We start from the raw sequence: 18,597 nt of genomic DNA on the forward strand, positions 1-18,597 counted from the left end.
ACACACACACACACACACACACACACACACACACACACACACACACACACACACACACACACACACACAAACACCGTCAGAACTGCCCACCCACACACAGCTACCACACACACACACACAAACGGGCAGTCATGGGTGAGCGGTTAGAGCGTCAGACTTGCATCCCAGAGGTTGCCGGTTCGACTCCCGACCCGCCAGGTTGGTGGGGGGAGTAATCAACCAGTGCTCTCCCCCATCCTCCTCCATGACTGAGGTACCCTGAGCATGGTACCGTCCCACCGCACTGCTCCCCATGGGGTGCCACTGAGGGCTAAATGCAGCTGAGGCATAAATGCAATTTCGTTGTGTGCAGTGTGCAGTGTTCACTTGTGTGCTGTGGAGTGCTGTGTCACAATGACAATGGGAGTTGGAGTTTCCCAATGGGCTTTCACTTTCACTTTCACTCTCCTCTCTTCTCCTTTCCTCTCCTCTCCTCTCCTCTCGCCTCTCCTCTCTTCTCCTCCCCTCTTCTCCTCTCCCCTCTTCTCCTCTCCTCTTCTCCTACCCTCTTCTCCTCTCCTCTCCTCTCCTCGCCCCTCCTGTCCTCTCCTCTCCTCTCCCCTCCTCTCCTCTCCTCTTCTCTCCTCTCTTCTCCTCTCCTCTCCTCTCCTCTTCTCTCCTCTCTTCTCCTACTCTCTTCTCCTCTCCTCTCCCCTCCCCATCCCCTCCCCTTCTCTCCACTCCTCTCCACTCCTCTCCTCCTCTTCTCTCCACTCTTCTCCTCTCCTCTCCTCTCTTCTCTCCTCTCCTCTCCTCTTATCTTCTCCTCTCCTCTCTTCTTCTCTCCTCTCCTCTCTTCTCCTACTCTCTCCACTCCTCTCCTCTCCTCTTCTCCTCTCCTCTCTTCTCCTACCCTCTCCTCTCCTCTCCACTCCACTCCTCTGCTCTCCACTCCACTCCTCTGCTCTCCTCTCCTCTCCTCTCCAAAGTTCTCCTCACCTCTCCTCTCCTCTCCTCTCTTATCCTACCCTCTCCCCTCTTCTCTTCTCCTCTCTTCTCCTCTTCTCTCCTCTCCTGTCCCCTCATCTCTTCTCCTCTCCTACCCTCTCCTCTCCTCTCTTCTCCTACCCTCTCCTCTCCCCTCTTCTCCTCTCCTCTCTTCTCCTACCCTCTCCTCTCCCCTCTTCTCCTTTTCTCCTGTCCTCCCCTCCTCTCATCTCCTTCTCTCTTCTCCTCACCTCCCCTCTCCTCTCCTCTCTTCTCATCTCGTCTCGTCTCCCTTCTCCTCTCCTCACCTCCCCTCTCCTCTCTGCTCCTTTCCTCCCCTCTCCTCTTTCCTCCCCTCTTCTCCTCTCCTCTCTTCTCCTACCCTCTCCTCTCCACTCTTCTCCTCTCCTCTCCTCGTCTCCTCTCCTCTCCTCTCCTCTCCTCTCCTCTCCTCTCTTCTCTTCTCTTCTCCTCTCCTCCCCTCCCCTCTCCTCCCCTCTCCTGCTGTCGTATAAACAGAAGCAGCATGGCAGAGAGAGAGGCAAGGGGCTTCTGGCTGTGTGTGTGTGTGTGTGTGCGTGTGTGCGTGTGTGTGTGTGTGTGTGTGTGTGTGTGTGTGTGTGTGTGTGTGTGTGTGTGTGTGTATATGAGGAGGGTTCTGGCTGATACTCTGATCCTCCGTGATTCACGATAGCGCGTCCCGAGGAACCGCTGCCTCAGCAGAACCCCACACACAGGGATGTAGAACCCCGCACACACACACACACACACACACACACACACACAGTAGTCTCGTCTGATCCCGCAGTGTTGAGAGCACCCGCAAAGATTCCATGCTCCATAAATTACTCTCTCTCTCATTCTCTCTCTCTCTCTCTCTCTCTCTCTCTCTCTCTCTCTCTCTCTCTCTGTCTCTCTCTCTCTCTCTCGCTTTCTCTCTCTCTCTGCATACAGCCCAGTCGATGTCAGTGTTACACAACAGGGTACCAGTAGCGGTATTTCAAGGTCTGCTTCTGTCTTTTCATACAGTACCGCTTGGCAGCCACAGGGGGCAGGAGTGCTATAAAAGAGTCTGTGTATGGCAGATACAGGAGACTACATGCCCAGGTCCGGATTAAGATGGCCTGGGGCCCCTAGGCTACAGGTAGCAGTGGGCCCCCACAGGGCCGGATTAAGATGGCCAGGGGCCCCTAGGCCACAGGATGCTGTGGGCCCCCCACAGGGCCGGATTAAGATGGCCTGGGGCCCCTAGGCTACAGGTTGCTATGTGGTCCCCACAGGGCCAGATTAAGATGGCTTGGGGCCCCTAGGCTACAGGTAGCAGTGGGCCCCCACAGGGCCGGATTAAGATGGCCTGGGGCCCCTAGGCTACAGGTAGCAGTGGGCCCCCACAGGGCCGGATTAAGATGGCCTGGGGCCCCTAGGCTACAGGTAGCTATGTGACGCTGTAATACTGTAATATTGAAAAGTTAACAACCATAGTACTACACCACTATGACATAACATATGGCCTTTACTACCATAGTACTACCAGAGATTCTTTAAGTATATATATCTCTCTACTCTCTCTGGTACTACACTACTATGACATAGCACAGGGCACTACACACTACGACTTGGTCATTAGCATTCTGGCAACAGCACATTTATAACGCTCTGTTTTAAGATGTTAGACTATTGCAAGCTGTGGGAATCTCAACACTAGACTAGTCAACAGTTCCCCAGTCTCTCTCAGGCTCAGCTGCCAGATGAGCCTGTTCTGCAACCAGAAGGTTGCAGGTTCGCACCCCGCTCTGCCTGACCCCATCATTGTGTCCTTGAGCAAGACACTTAATCCCAAATTGCTCCTGGTAGCAAGGTGATACCCTGTGTGGAAGCCATGGCCACCGAATAAGGGCTTCCGCACACCGGCTCCGACAAAGTGCTGAGCACTGCTGGGAAAAAAGTTTGATTTCATTGTTTTCAATAGAACCCCGTACACTGGCACCAATGTCCGCGGACATTCGTCGATGTCGGATAGCAATTAGAGACTAGTTCTATTTTGTCTGCGCTGCCCATTGACTATCAATTCTATGTTCGTGTGAAATTTGGTTTGGGGGTCTGAATTATGTCGGAAGCAAAGTGCGCCGCAGTGCTGTCGGAGCCAATGTGCAGCCGGCCTAAATGTGAGTGTCAATTAGGGATGGCAAAAATGTAAAAATATCTTAACCGGTTACTGAGACTCATTAACCGGTGGTTAACCGGTTAACCGGCAATCTTAAATGATATAACGTTCGCGTGCCTGATAGGCACAGCACTGCATTTAAAAAAAAATATTTTTCACATAAGCCTTTCTTTTTGCTGCTCAGACAGGACCTGTCATGTCCAGCCAGTGTCGCCAGATGGAAAATGCTGAATTATCGTACCAAAACCTCAAAATTATAGTTTTTGGGGGCCTTTTGGGAGGAAATTATTATTATAATTATTATTACCGGTTAACCGGTGGTAGAAAATTTAACCGGTTATCGTTGATTCGGTCGACTATCGGTTAACCGGTTACCGGTTAACATCCCTAGTGTCAATGGGTGAATATGAGGCATAAATGTAAAGCGCTTTGAGTGCTCAAAGGAGTGGAAAAGGCGTTTATATAATGCAGTCCATTCCATTCACTCCTCAACATCCAGTTGGTTCCGGCCCGAGAGCTCTCGCTGGTACGGGTGGAAAAGTCTCTCTCTCTCTCTCTCTCTCTCTCTCTCGTCATGGTAACGCGCTGCTGTTTTGACAGCTTGGGCCCGTTAACCCTGTTTTAACAGCCTGCTGTTGCCATGGTGACCTCCATAGTTTAAACAGCCTCGTGCTAACGCTAACGCGTGACTTCCTGTCCTGTTCTGTCCCGCTGTCGCCATGGAGATATCCATAGCTCATTAGGCCTCGGCGGCGAGTGCACACACGACACGCACGCGTCTCATACACGCGTCTCACATGACACACGCGTCTCATACACATGTCTCACACTGCACACACCGGTCTAGCAGGAAGCAGCAAATTACCAGGCCCCTGTGATCGACACAGCACGCATGGGGGCCCTGAGAGGAGAGGAAAGGAGTGGAGAGGAGAGGAGAGGAGAGGAGAGGAGAGGAGAGGAGAGGAGAGGAGAGGAGAGGAGAGGAGAGGAGAGGAGAGGAGAGGAGAGGAGAGAGGAAAGGAGAGGAGAAGGAAAGGAGTGGAGAGGAGAGGAGAGGAGAGGAGAGGAGAGGAGAGGAGAGAAAAAAGTAGAGGAGAGGAGACAGGAGGCGAGGAAAGGAGAGGAGGAGGAGAGGAGAGGAGAGGAGAGGAGAGGAGAGGAGAGAGGAAAGGAGAGGAGATTAGGAAAGGAGAGGAGAGGAGAGGTGAGGAAATGAGAGGAGAGGAGAGGAGAGGAGAGGAGAGGAGAGGAGAGGAGAGGAGAGGAAAGGAGTGGAGAGGAAAGGAGAGGAGAGGAGAGGAGAGGAGAGGAGAGGGGAGAGGAAAGGAGAGGAGATTAGGAAAGGAGAGGAGAGGAGAGGAGAGGAGAGGAGAGGAGAGGAGAGGAGAGGAGAGGAGAGGAGAGAAGAGGAGAGGAGAGGAAAGAAGAGCGAAGAGAGGAGAGGAGAGGAGAGGAGAGGAGAGGAGAGGAGAGGAGAGGAGAGGAAAGGAGATGAGAGGAGAGGGGAGGAGGGGAGGAAGAGAGAAAAGTAGAGGAGGGGAGAGGAATGGAGAGGAGAGCAGAGCAGAGGAGAGGAGAGGAGAGGAGAGAGGAGAGGAGAGGTGTGGTGAGGTGTGGAGAGGAGAGGAGAGGAGAGGAGAGGAGGGGGGAAAGGAGAGAGGGGAGGAGAGAAGAGAAGGGAGGAAAGGAGAGGAGAGGAGGAGAGGAGAGGAGAGGAAAGGAGAAGAGATTAGGAGGAGAGGAGAGGAGAGGAGAGGAGAGGAGAGGAGAGGGGAGAGGAGAGGAGATTAGGAAAGGAGAGGAGAGGAGAGGAGAGGAGAGGAGAGGAGAGGAAAGAAGAGAAGAGAGGAGAGGAGAGGAGAGGAGAGGAGAGGAGAGGAGATTAGGACAGGAGAGGAGAGGAGAGGAGAGGAGAGGAGAGGAGAGGAGAGGAGAGGAGAGGAGAAGTGAAGCAGGGCAAATTACCAGGCCCCTGTGATCCACACAGCACGCATGGGGGCCCATGAACTGCATTTGCACATTACGCAATTCCAGATTCTGACACTACATTTTCCTGGACGTATTTTTCTTTGCATATGGAAAGAAAAGTGAAAGTTTGGGGGAAAAATAGTTTCAGCAGATGGCTTAAATTAATGTCCTATCAGAGTATAAAGAGGGAAGTAATGCTACGCCTGACAACACTGCAATATAATCAATGGATACTGACGATACTGGGCAGCTGTGGCCTAGTGCTTAAGGAGGTTGGTTCGAATCCCACCCTTACCTCTCCCTACACCTCCATCCATGGCTTGAGAAAGGCACCTAACCCCACAACTGCTCCAGGGTCTGTAACCAATATCAAGGCCCCATTTCAACCCACCGAATCTGTGTGTGTGCTGCAGTCTGTGTGATACCTCTTCTTTTGTCTTGTGAGTATAGAACTAATACCTTTCTCCTGTGTGATGTCTCTTCTCTTGTCTAGTGAGTATAGAACTAATACCTTTCTCCTGTGTGATACCTCTTCTCTTCTCTTGTCTTCTCTTCTCTTCTCTTCTCTTCTCTTCTCTTCTCTTGTCTTGTGAGTATAAAACTAATACCTTTCTCCTGCGTGATACTTCTTCTCTTCTCTTCTCTTCTCTTCTCTTCTCTTCTCTTCTCTTCTCTTCTCTTGTCTTGTGAGTGTAGAACTAATACCTTTCTCCTGCGTGATACCTCTTCTCTTCTCTTCTCTTCTCTTCTCTTCTCTTCTCTTCTCTTCTCTTCTCTTCTCTTGTCTTGTGAGTATAGAACTGATACCTTTCTCCTGCGTGATATCTCTTCTCTCATGAGTGTACAAACCCCAACTCCGATGGAGTTGGGACGTTTGGTAAACAGTGAATAAAATCAAAATGCTATCATTTTCAAAACATTCAATCTATTCATTAGATGGAGAATAGTGAAAAGACAACATATTAAGTGTTAAAACCGAGAAAAAATATTGTTTTGGGGGACATATGTACTCATTTCTAATTTGATAAATCCAACACGTCTCAAAAGAGTTGGGACGGGGATCAGTGAAATTTAGTAAACATCCAAATAAGATAAAACAACAAAGAAGAACATTTCAAAACAAATTGTACTGACGGACAATATAGGTGTCCAGGTATAAGATCATCACAGAGAGGCTGAGTCACTCAGAATTAAAGATGCAAAGGGAATAATTACCATAGTTATTACATACATTTTTGAATTCCCTTTGATATACCACGATTGAGTGTATATAAGACATATTTTTGTTAATAAAATCATTGTATAGGTTCATGACATCATGAAATATATATTGGCTGTAGTCTCACTCTAGCACTCCAGGAATTAGATCTATTGAAAATTGACCATATTAAGAATGCTTAATGCATGAAAATGATACAGGGGTGTAACATTCTCCTAAGCACCTGAGCTCACTTCAAATAGACCCAGAAGACATGGGAAACTGTCCTTTGCTTACAGAAGTCAGCAGAAGTTGTAGAAGTCCATTCTTTTTGACAATAATAGCATAACAATAATAGCATAATAATAGCAATAACATCCTGTGCTACAGTGAAAATGGACCATCCAACTTGTGTTAGTGCTAACTTCAAAAGTCAGCCTCCATGATGGCATGCGGGTGCAGTAGTGCATTGGTTAAGATGTTCTCACTCATCTGTAGAGTTAAATACAGTGCTGAATGGTATAAATGGGTTTTAAACAGCATGAAAAGCCACTCATGCATTATATTTTGAAGGGAGATCTTCGATTACTGCCACATAGTAAGGTCAAATTGCATTCTCTACTATGTTTTAACAGTTTGGCTCCATCATAAGGACCAGCAGGTGATAAAATGGTGGGTTTTTGGTCAAGACCTGTCACACTGTAAGCACTACAGAAAGGAAAACATTGCAAAACATGACAAGGAATACACCCACCATTTAAGCTGGTGAAATCATGTCCAAGATAGGAATTAACACTGTTTTTTATATAAAATCATCTCGTCGGTTAATGTATTTAACTGTTAAGTGTTGTCTTTTGTTTTGTTTTTAGTCTTCCTCGACATTTCCTGCCATTTATTGTCCCCGTCCCAACTCTTTTGAGACGTGTTGGATTTATCAAATTAGAAATGAGTACATATGTCCCCCAAATAATATTTCTTCTCGGTTTTAACACTTAATATGTTGTCTTTTCACTATTCTCCATCTAATGAATAGATTAAATGTTTTGAAAATGATAGCATTTTGATTTTATTCACTGTTTACCAAACGTCCCAACTTAATCGGAGTTGGGGTTTGTAGAACTAATACCTTTCTCCTGCGTGATCCGAACAGGACGATGTTCTGCATTTGAAGACTCCTAATATCGGCTTTGCTGTTTCCACTACTCCTCCGTCCCCCGTAGGATTCGCTGGACAAGACACAAGACACACAATATTTTTATAATTTGTCTATACTGTCAAAAGGTAGGTTATGCTAGAACAGTGGTTCTTAACCTTTTTTTCTTAACGCATGCAATTACTTGTGCCCAAGACAAGCCGTGCACCCCCAACCCAAACAGGTGTATACGCACTAAAAAATATATTTATTTAAGTGATTCATAAAAATGATTCTTGCTTGATACATTAACCCATTGAGGTCTAAGTGCCCTTGAGAGGGCAATTTGACATGTCTCCAAAAACAAATCTGTAACTCTGTGAGTTTTTGTCATTGAAACACATAAGTTACACCATTAGAAACCTCAGACCTTCCAGATTTCAAATATATATATATTAAATAAATTATATAGCTGGCCCAATTTAAAGAAAGTGAAAAGAAATCTTCGCATATTCTGTACTCTCTGCCTGTAGCAGCCACACCTATAGCTATTCACATGTAAAGTACCGGTGCTTGAGTGGCTATTCAGAGGTGACAACACGCCCCTTTCAGGTAGGGTAAACACAGCAGACGTAGAGTGACAGGGGGGTTGGGGCTATCAGAGCACATGGGGATTGACAGGGGGGTGTGGGCCATTAGAGGTTTTTCACACCTATCTCATTAGTATTCAAATGAGACAGGCTGTGGCAGTGACATAGTCATTATTTTTTGCATTTTGTATGAAAACAACAAAACATTTCTAAATGCCCTTTTCACTTTTATGCTGCCAACACATTTGTTTACAAGATTCAAACTTCAAAAGTCTTGGCTAGATATATTTATTGTGTGTTTTCTTGAACTTTTTGAAGACGTCTGAAACCTGTTTTTTTGTTCAGTTGTGTTTATACTCAATTTAAATAAAACATGTTTGTATGACATCCAATTTTTTTTCAGATTATTTCTTGTCAGGCTTTTCACAATACAACCATATATTCCACTTTTGCATAGATGCTTACTGTTAGCTGAAAATACTTGAAAATGTCAGGGTGGTGCAAGCAGCCTAAAAGCCTCTGAAAGGCCTTAGACCTCAGAGGGTTAATCAATACCTCAATACCTTTACATGAGGACCAAAACACGTTTTCATTTGGTTTAATTTGGCCTAATTATAATGTTTGCTAGCAGAATTTTGGTCGCAACCTTAACACAAGCAAAATTCTGCGCACCCCCTGAAATCTCTGGCGCACCCCCAGGGGGTGCCCGCACCCCAGGTTAAGAACCACTGTGCTAGAACAATACATTCCCTTTCCACTTGAGCAATTACAAGCACACAGCAGACTTGCAACCCAACACTTATGCAGAACACCACTGTGTGTTTCTCTATGGCCCTCCACTCACAAGATTTTGAATTGTTCAGCATAACAGTTGTTAAAAATTGTGATATCAATATTGACTGAAATAATCGTGATTTAATTTTTTCTCATGATCGAGCAGCCCTATCCCAAACCTGATGTTGAGGTGGTGTGTTGTGCATACTACATACTACGTATGGAATAGCGGACGACGAGGTGTCCCGATATCAAGGGAAATAATGGACGAGGCAGAGCGTTCTAAACAGCCCGACGGCGCAGCCGAAGGGCTGTTCGCTTCGCCAAGTCCATTTTCCCTTGATATCGGGACACCTCGAAGGCCGCTATTCCGCTTATCACCCGGTTACCAGCATTTAAGTATTAATTTATTAATATCTTGATCTAAGGCTTTCTGAGAAAGTAGATTCACCACTGCGCTTGGTACGTTGCCATGGGCACCACTTCCTAATCTAGTGAGACGCGCCTCTATCGGAGGCATGTAAGGACGCGCAGAGAATGTTGGTGACTTGACAACCAAATGCGATAGAATTGACGACTGGGTTTTTTACTTGACAACCAGATGCGATAGAATTAGTAACGGGGTCTTGACTAGACAACCAGATGCGATAGAACTAACGACGCGGTCTTGACTAGACAACCAGATGCGATAGAACTAGTAACGGCACTTCGCCAGAAAGTTAGAGAAGAAGCAACTTGGACGCCCGCACGCCCGCATGACATCATAGGTGTCCTGCTACCGGGGAATAAAGGACACCTGCTCAGCCAATCAGAAGACGTTACATCTGCTCACTGGGTGATAAATACTACATACTAAATCCCAAACCTGATATTGAGGTGGTGTGTTGCACATACTACATACCAAACCTGATATTGAGGTGGTGTGTTGTGTATACTACATCCCAAACCTGATATTGAGGTGGTGTGTTGCACATACTACAAACTAAACCTGATGTTGAGGTGGTGTGTTGCACATACTACATACTACATACTTCATACTAAACCTGATATTGAGGTGGTGTGTTGCACATACTACATACTAAATACTAACTTACATACTAAACCTGATATTGAGGTGGTGTGTTGAACATACTGCATACTAAATACTACATACTAAACCTGATATTGAGGTGGTGTGTTGCACATACTGCATACTAAATACTAACTTACATACTAAACCTGATATTGAGGTGGTCTGTTGTGCATACTGCATACTAAATACTACATACCAAACCTGATGTTGAGGTGGTGTGTTGTGATTGGCTACATCCCAGACCTGTTATTAAGGTGGTGTGTTGTGATTGGCTACATCCCAGACCTGTTATTAAGGTGGTGTGTTGTGATTGGCTACATCCCAGACCTGTTATTGCGGTGGTGTGTTGTGATTGGCTACATCCCAGACCTGTTATTGCGGTGGTGTGTTGTGATTGGCTACATCCCAAACCTGATATTGAGGTGGTGTTGTGATTGGCTACATCCCAAACCTGATATTGCGGTGGTGTGTGGTGATTGGCTGTGCTGTGTTCTCTTCTTGTGCTTCTCAGCTGCGTTGTGCAAATCCAGTTTGGTCACCAGGCGGCATTTGTAGTCATCCAGGACGGTGTGATGCCAAATCTTTACACACACACGCACGCACGCACGCACGCACGCACACACACACACGCACGTATGCACACACTCACACACACACATACACACACACACACACACACACACACCAATAATAACATTATTGGAAACGACAGTACTTGAAGACATGAAGTTCGAAGAAAGCACTTTTCAGCACATTTTAAATAAGTGGAACTGAAGAGACTGAACGGTAACTGCACAGACACACCGGAAGAGACAAGAGCTACAAAGTATCGGTGGACTACTTCAGAGCAAGAACAACACGAGCGACAAAAGTGACAGACTATGCCTGTTAACCTGTTACGACACAGCGTTATAAATTTGCTGTTACCAGAATGGCAATGACCAAGTCGTGGTGCCTTACTAAAGTTATGTCCTGTGTTATGTCATCGTATTGTAGTACTATGGTAGTTAACTCTTCAATGACTATTACAGCGTGCCACAGGAGGTACGGCGTGCAGTAAGGGGCTACAAGCAGAATGCAGGCACTCCAGCATTCTGATTGGCTGCTGCAGCGGTCTCCAAACCGCATCATAGCTCATCATCATAATATTCGATGAACTCGTTTCCACCTGTGGAGCAAGCACGTCTGATTGGTGTTTAGTCAAGCAACACTTCAGGAGCTTCAAGCAGTAGGCTTAGCTTCTATATGTGTCTCCAGGCACCAAAGGCCAAACAAATACGAGTCATCAGGCAAAAATGGGCTAAACTTGTCACCAGTGTGTTCGCCCGGTAAGCGATTCTACCCACCTGTCCGTCAGAGGAGCCCGTGATCAGCTGTTTGCCAACTTCCTCCACATAAACACTCAGCAGAGGACTACCTGGAGAGCACAGTGGACATCACATCTCCATTAGCACATAATACATAGGGATCCTTTTTCTTATGCGTTTATGCTTTCTAAGTTTTTATTGGGGGTTTTTTGCGTGTGTTCTCTATGTTATGTTGTATGGGTATGTAAGTGAGTGCTGTATATTATGCAGTGACTGTTGAAGCCCAAGACAAATTTCCCCTCCGGGGACAATAAAGTACACTCTAACTCTAACTAAGGATCCACGCATGAATAAAGCACAATACACATCTCCATAAGCCCATAATACATAGGGATCCACGCATGAATAAAGAGAAATATCAATGAAGAGTTTTGCTGCAAAATGACGTAAGCACCATTTTTTTTTACTTTTGCATTTTATTATTGGGAATGACTGTTCATACGTCCAATCATATATGTGTGAGTTCTTGCCATTCAAAAATCTTGCCGTTCAAACATACTTGAGCAATGCTCAACAAAAAAGGACAATTTCCCAAAATGTTCCAACATGGATATACAGTGCAATGAAGCATTTTGCAATGAAGCTCTTTAAATACAGTATAAAGAAGCCATATGACAAGCTGTAGAAGTGTGTTGAAGGTTTGCGGTCCTCACCTGAGAGCACAGCAGACTGGTACAGCACATTCTCCTTCACCACACCCCACACCTGACATAAGGGGAGAGAAGAGAAGGAGTCATTACACATGCCACACCTGACACAAGGGGAGAGATAGTCATTACACATCCCACACCTGACACAAGGGGAGAGGAGAGACAGTCATGACACATCCCACACCTGACATAAGGGGAGAGGAGAGAAGGAGTCATGACACATCCTACACCTGACATAAGGGGAGAGGAGAGAAGGAGTCATGACACATCCCACACCTGACATAAGGACAAGAGAGGGACAGTCATTACACATCCCACACCTGACATAAGGTGAAGAGAGAGAAAGTCATTACACATCCCGCATAAAGAGAGAAAAGAGGGATAGTCATGACACATCCCACACCTGACATAAGGGGAGAGGAGAGAGACAGTCATTACACTTCCCACACCTGACACAAGGGGAGAGGAGAGAGAAAGTCATTACACATCCCAGACCTAACATAAGGGGAGAGATAGTCATTACACACCCCACACCTGACATAAGGAGAGAAGAGAGGGAGTGTCACAGAGCTGATGGAGGTTTGGGGTGCGCACATCCACGAAAACAGTGATCCAGGTGCCAAAGTGGTAGATAGTAGTGGTGTCAACAATAATCGATTCGGCGACGCAATGCAATGCGGGGCATGGGCGATCCAATTCAATGCGGCAAGTTCCAGAATTGATGCTGCAATTTTTTTAAGTTTCAATTACTTCCGTGGCTATTTCGGGAGCAAATGAATGTTAAATTAAATAAAAGCACTTCAAAGCATTGAAAACTGCAAGACTGATACAGAAAACAGCTAATAAAGTGTTGCCTCATCATAACTGATGAAACATTTGCTTTGCTTTCAGTAGAAATGTAATGCATTGTAGAATTGAATCGAATCAAATATAATCGCTTCCTCCTGAATCGTAATCAAATCGAATTGTGACTGTGCCAATGCACACCACTAGTAGATAGTGTGATAGAACGGACATGAGCTCCAAACAAATAGAAACTTTATTTAATTGCGATGGAAACGTTGCTGTTTGTAATGAAATAAAGTTTCTTTTTTTTTTGAGATCATGCCCAGTGTGCGAACCTTTCTGTCACGCAGTCAGCAGGTTGAACCAGTTTAAGTACCAGCACTATCTGGGCACAGGCTTGTGTCCCCACACTCTGGTTGCAAAAACTTGACACATGCTTCTGACTGTGGAGGGAACTGATATGTGGCTGGATGCCAAACCCAGAGTCACATGTCTCTGAGAGCAAAACTGAGAAAATTGCCAAAGTTTAGAATCTGCACAAATACACACTAAACTCTATGATTAACCCAATATGGCGCCGAGCCAACTTGTGGCCTGTTTTCGTGTGACTAGTCACGTATGTGAAGGACTGTGCTGTGCAAAGCACTGTTTTCGCAGTACATTTTACAGCTTGGCTATCTAGGTCTCGATTCAGTACTGCAAAATGAACTCTTGTGTTTGGACACCTTAAAGGTGCGGTCCTCAGACGTTGACACGAGGACGTCAGGGTCCCAGGTGAGGAAGACTGCGGCGGTGACGGGAGCCAGGTGACCCCTCAACACCACGGGGGACTCCTCCTTCTGCAGGGGACACATAGGCACAATGTTTACTAAGAGACACACACACAGTGTTTACTAAAAGACACACAACACAGCACAGTACACACACACAGTGTTTACTAAGGAACACATAAGCAGAGGTTAGAACTAAAATAGTCTTTGTGATTGGACAGAGACACTGTAAAGGTCGGAATACATGGCCATCATTATGACACACCCATCCCGCTCTCTGATTGGACAGAGACAGGGTCCATGTTCTGAGTCTTTCAGATCAGGACGGTTATGTAGAACTAAAGGCAGCATGGGAGTTCCCAGGCTACAGTACAATTCACCTATGGCTAAGGCCCGCCCTAAAATGCTTTTTGACCAATCACAGCGCAGCAAAAGGACAACCTGTTAGGGTTGGGCTGGGACTGAGACCCTGGCCACTGGCCTAATGCAGTGAACACCCACTAGGCAAAACAGAGAAATGACTCAAATGCAGAGGACTGACAAACAAGGATCAAGTTCAAAAATGTTTAATTTGGCAAAGTCCAGGAAAAATCCACAGCATGCAAAAGATATGTCCAATTCAAGGCAATCAAGAATTCCAAAAAATAAAGTAAAATCCAAACGCACAGAGGATCCAAATAATTTCAAACAAAAAGCTTCGAGTGGCAAGTTCCAGGATAAAGTTCAACAAAAGTAGATTTTAAAGTCCAAAAAATAACGAAGGCAAAAATTCAAGAAGGCAAAAAGTAATTCCAAAGTATTCTTCAAAGAATGCAAGTGACTCACCCTCAACCAGCACAAAGACTCAGTGACAAGAACAAAACACAGGGCGGAATAAATACCCAAGGTAATTGGCAATTAAGAATTGGAGGGAAAGTAAACCAAAAACAGGTGGGGCACAAATCACATGACTATCAAAACAAAGCATCACATGACATCAAAACAAGGAAGCACATGGCTGTCAAAACAAACAAATCAAGCTGTCAAAACAAACATGGCAAGGATGCAAGAGTGACCCCTAGAGGCCAAGAAAAGTCACAAAACCTAACAGGACCCCCCCCTCAAGGAGCGTCTCCTGGCGCTCCCAGGACGATTAGGATGGGCCAGATGGAAGTCCCGACAAAGCCCCTTGTCAAAAACGTCCCGAGCAGGCACCCAACAGCGCTCCTCAGGCCCATAGCCCTCCCAGTCAACCAGGTACTGGAGGCGGCCACGGAGAAGGCGGGAGTCCAGGAGGCGACGCACAGTGAACACAGTCTGACCGCGGAGGGTGCGGGGAGGTGGGGGACCCCTGGGGGCAGGGGCATAAGGGGACGACAGTAAGGGCCGCAACAGGGACACGTGGAACGTGGGGTTGATCCTCAGAGTTCGTGGCAACTGAAGTCTATAGGCCACAGGGTTCACCCTGCGCACCACCTTGAAGGGGCCAACATAACGAGGAGCAAGTTTGCGGTTCTCCACCCGCAGAGGAAGGTCCTTGGCGGACAACCAAACCCGCTGCCCAGGACGGTAACTGTGGGCAGGCTGCCTGCGGCGGTTGGCCTGAGTCTGGTTGGCCCTGGAGGTGCGGACCCTGCGCCAAGTCTTTTGACACCGTCTCACGAAGTGATCGACCGAGGGCACCCCGGCGTCCTCCTCCTGTTCAGGAAACAGGGGCGGCTGGAACCCGAACTGGCATTGGAACGGAGACAACCTGGTGGCAGATGACTGGAGGGTGTTATGGGCGTACTCCGCCCACGGCAGCCAGGTGCTCCACGACGTCGGGTTGTCCATCGCCAGACCCCGCAGCATAGTTTCCAGGTCCTGGTTTAGCCTCTCAGTCTGGCCATTAGACTGGGGATGGAACCCGGAGGAGAGGCTGGCCGTGGCGCCGATCAGCTTACAGAACGCCCGCCACACTCGGGAGGAGAACTGGGGCCCTCGGTCGGAGACGATGTCCTGTGGGAGTCCGAAGACTCGAAAAACATGAGTGAACATTAGCTTGGCAGTCTCAAGAGCAGAAGGGAGTTTGATCAATGGTATGAAACGACAGGCTTTTGAAAACCTGTCAACTATAACTAAAATGACAGCATTACCTTGAGAATCTGGAAGGCCCGTGATGAAGTCGACAGCCACATGAGACCAGGGACGCCGAGGAATGGGCAGAGGGTGCAGGAGCCCCTGGGGACGCTGTCGTGGGTTCTTGCTTCTGGTGCACACTTCACAGGCCAGGGCATACGACCTTACGTCCTCCTTCATGTCCGGCCACCAGAAGCGTCTCTCCAGGAACTCAAGGGTCCTCCCAGCTCCTGGGTGAGCAGTGAGAGGGGTTGAATGACCCCACTGGAGAACCTTGGCCCGAGCTGAACGAGGTACATACAAGAGGCCCGGTGGTCCTGTCCCAGGACCAGGGTCCTGGCGCTGAGCTTGTCGAACTGCCTCCTCCACACCCCAGCGAACAGGGGCCACAATCCGGGACACAGGAATAACAGGACCAACTTCACTCTCCCTGTCAGTGGAAGAGAACAGCCTGGAGAGAGCGTCAGGTTTGGTGTTCTTCGAGCCAGGGCGGTACGACAGGGTGAAATCGAACCGACTGAAGAATAAGGCCCACCTTGCCTGTCGTGGATTAAGCCTCTTAGCTTGCTGGAGGTACTGTAGATTTTTGTGGTCCGTCCACACGAGGAACGGATGATGAGCTCCCTCCAGCCAGTGCCTCCACTCCTCAAGTGCCAGTTTCACAGCAAGCAGTTCTCGGTCTCCCACATCGTAGCGGGACTCTGCAGGACTCAGACGGTGGGAATAGTATGCACAGGGATGCAGCTTTCCCTCCGAGCGCTGAGATAGGACAGCACCGACGCCACTGTCCGAAGCATCCACCTCGACAATGAAGGATTGTGAAGGGTCAGGGAGGACTAGAATGGGTGCAGAACAGAAGCGGTGCTTGAGGTCATTGAAAGCCTTCTCTGCCTGAGGAGACCAGGTAAACGACCTGGCTGTCTTTTTGGTGAGATCAGAGATGGGAGCTGCCAAGGAACTGAAGTTCCTGACAAACTTGCGGTAGAAGTTAGCGAAACCTAAGAAACGCTGAACTTCCTTCACTGATCTGGGAGTGGGCCAGTCCTGGACGGCCAGGGTCTTGACTGGATCCATCTGGAGTTGTCCTGTCCGTACCGTAAAGCCCAGGAAGGAGACCTCTGGCACATGAAATTCACATTTCTGGGCTTTCACAAATAGACAGTTCTTGAGTAGCCTTTGAAGGACTTGGCGGACATGTTGGCGGTGTTCTTTCAAGGTCTTGGAGAATATTAATATGTCGTCAAGGTAAACAAAAGCATATTTGTTGATCATATCCCTCAGGACATCATTGATAAGGGCCATGAAGACTGCTGGTGCGTTAGTAAGCCCAAAAGGCATCACTTGGTACTCATAGTGTCCTGATGGGGTGTTAAAGGCAGTTTTCCATTCGTCACCCTGTCTGATACGAATGAGGTGATATGCATTCCGCAAATCCAACTTAGAGAAGACTGTAGCGCCTTGGAGCAGGTCAAATGCAGTGGACATCAGCGGTAGAGGGTAGCGGTTGCGCACTGTTATCTTATTGAGACCTCGGTAGTCAATACATGGTCGCAATCCCCCATCTTTCTTACTGACAAAAAAGAAGCCCGCACCAGCAGGCGAGGTGGAGGGTCGGATGAAACCAGAAGCTAGGGAATCTTTGATATATTCATCCATGGCCTTACGCTCTGGCTGAGAAAGGGAAAACAGCCTGCCACGAGGAGGGGTAGCACCGGGAAGCAAGTCTATGGCACAGTCATAGGCACGATGAGGAGGGAGAGTGGCAGCCCTGCTCTTACTAAAAACTTCCTTCAAATCCCAGTATTCTGGGGGCACTTGAGATAACTCGGTGAGATCAGGGGGCTCGGCAGGAGACACAGGGGAACTAGAGAGCAAACAAGAGGCATGGCATGTAGGGCCCCATTCCACAACCTGGCCTGTTGCCCAGTCAATATGAGGGTTGTGGCGGGTAAGCCAAGGGAAGCCCAAAACTACAGGGAACTCTGGAGAATTAATCAGGTGCAAGGAAATATCTTCACGGTGAGCTTGGAACTTGAGAACAACTGGGGAAGTTACTTGGGTTACTCTACCATCACCTAAAGCCTGGCCATCTAGAGCAGAAACTGACAATGGAACTTCAAGGGGAACAGTGGGGACATTGATTCTTCGGGCAAAATGGACATCTATAAAATTACCAGCGGCCCCGGAGTCTAACAATGCTTGGCAGGAATGGACAGACTCACCCCATGAGATGGAGACAGGGATGTAGACTCCTTGGCCAGGAAGTTCGGGAGAGAGGGTGGTCCCCGTCACAACCCTCCCTCGGCTGGACGGGACGGTCCTTTTCCCAAGAGCTCAGGACATGCTGCTCGGAAGTGGTCAGGTTTGCCGCAGTAGAGGCAGCACTTGTCCCTCCTTCTGCGCTCCCTCTCAGCTGCGGTGAGGCGAGTACGGCCAATTTGCATGGGCTCTGGACAGTCACTAGCGGAGTTGGGTGAACTCCAGGATGAAGCAGTGAGATAAGGAAAGCTTGGGTCTCGACTACGCTCCCTAATTCTGTTGTCAAGGCGAATGGCATGAGAGATCAGCGTCTCAAGTACAGTAGGGCAACCTATAGACGCCAGACCATCTTTAATGGGGTCAGATAGGCCATGGTGGAAAGCTGAAACCAGGGCAGTATCATTCCATCCACTGACTGCTGCAAGTGTACGAAAAGAGATGGCATAGTCTGCGACGCTACCTCTTCCCTGCCGAATGGACATGAGTTTCTTGGCTGCATCTTGGCTAATGTCTGACTGATCGAAGACACGAAGCATCTCCTCCATAAATTTCTTGAAATCAGAACACTCAGGTCCCTGTCTCTGCCAAATGGATGTTGCCCAAGCGCGTGCCTTATCAGCCAACAATGTCACTACATATGCAATCTTGCTGCGGTCAGAAGTGTAGGTGGCCGGCTGGAGCTCAAAGGTAAGTTGGCATTGCGTAAGGAATTCACGGCACTCACCATGCTTGCCATCATACCTCGGTGGTGCAGGAAGACGGGGCTCATGAGGTGTAGTAGGCAGCGTGGCAGGAGGCACAGGA

The 18,597-nt window shown here is 47.8% G+C and overlaps 1 protein-coding gene across 1 annotated transcript in view; it reads right to left on the reverse strand.

Moving 5' to 3' along the window:
* The window catches only part of wdr27 (WD repeat domain 27), a 206,146-nt gene that overhangs the window by 173,654 nt on the left and 13,895 nt on the right, over positions 1-18,597 (reverse strand). The window contains exons 4-8 of the mRNA XM_063191326.1: positions 13,393-13,506; positions 11,885-11,936; positions 11,211-11,281; positions 10,316-10,445; positions 7,423-7,522 (exon numbers count right to left, since the gene is read on the reverse strand). Coding sequence (XP_063047396.1) covers positions 7,423-7,522; positions 10,316-10,445; positions 11,211-11,281; positions 11,885-11,936; positions 13,393-13,506 — 467 coding nt within the window. The remainder of the gene's footprint in view (positions 1-7,422; positions 7,523-10,315; positions 10,446-11,210; positions 11,282-11,884; positions 11,937-13,392; positions 13,507-18,597) is intronic.

Source organism: Engraulis encrasicolus, chromosome 24, assembly GCF_034702125.1.
Source record: "Engraulis encrasicolus isolate BLACKSEA-1 chromosome 24, IST_EnEncr_1.0, whole genome shotgun sequence".
NCBI lineage: Eukaryota > Metazoa > Chordata > Actinopteri > Clupeiformes > Engraulidae > Engraulis > Engraulis encrasicolus.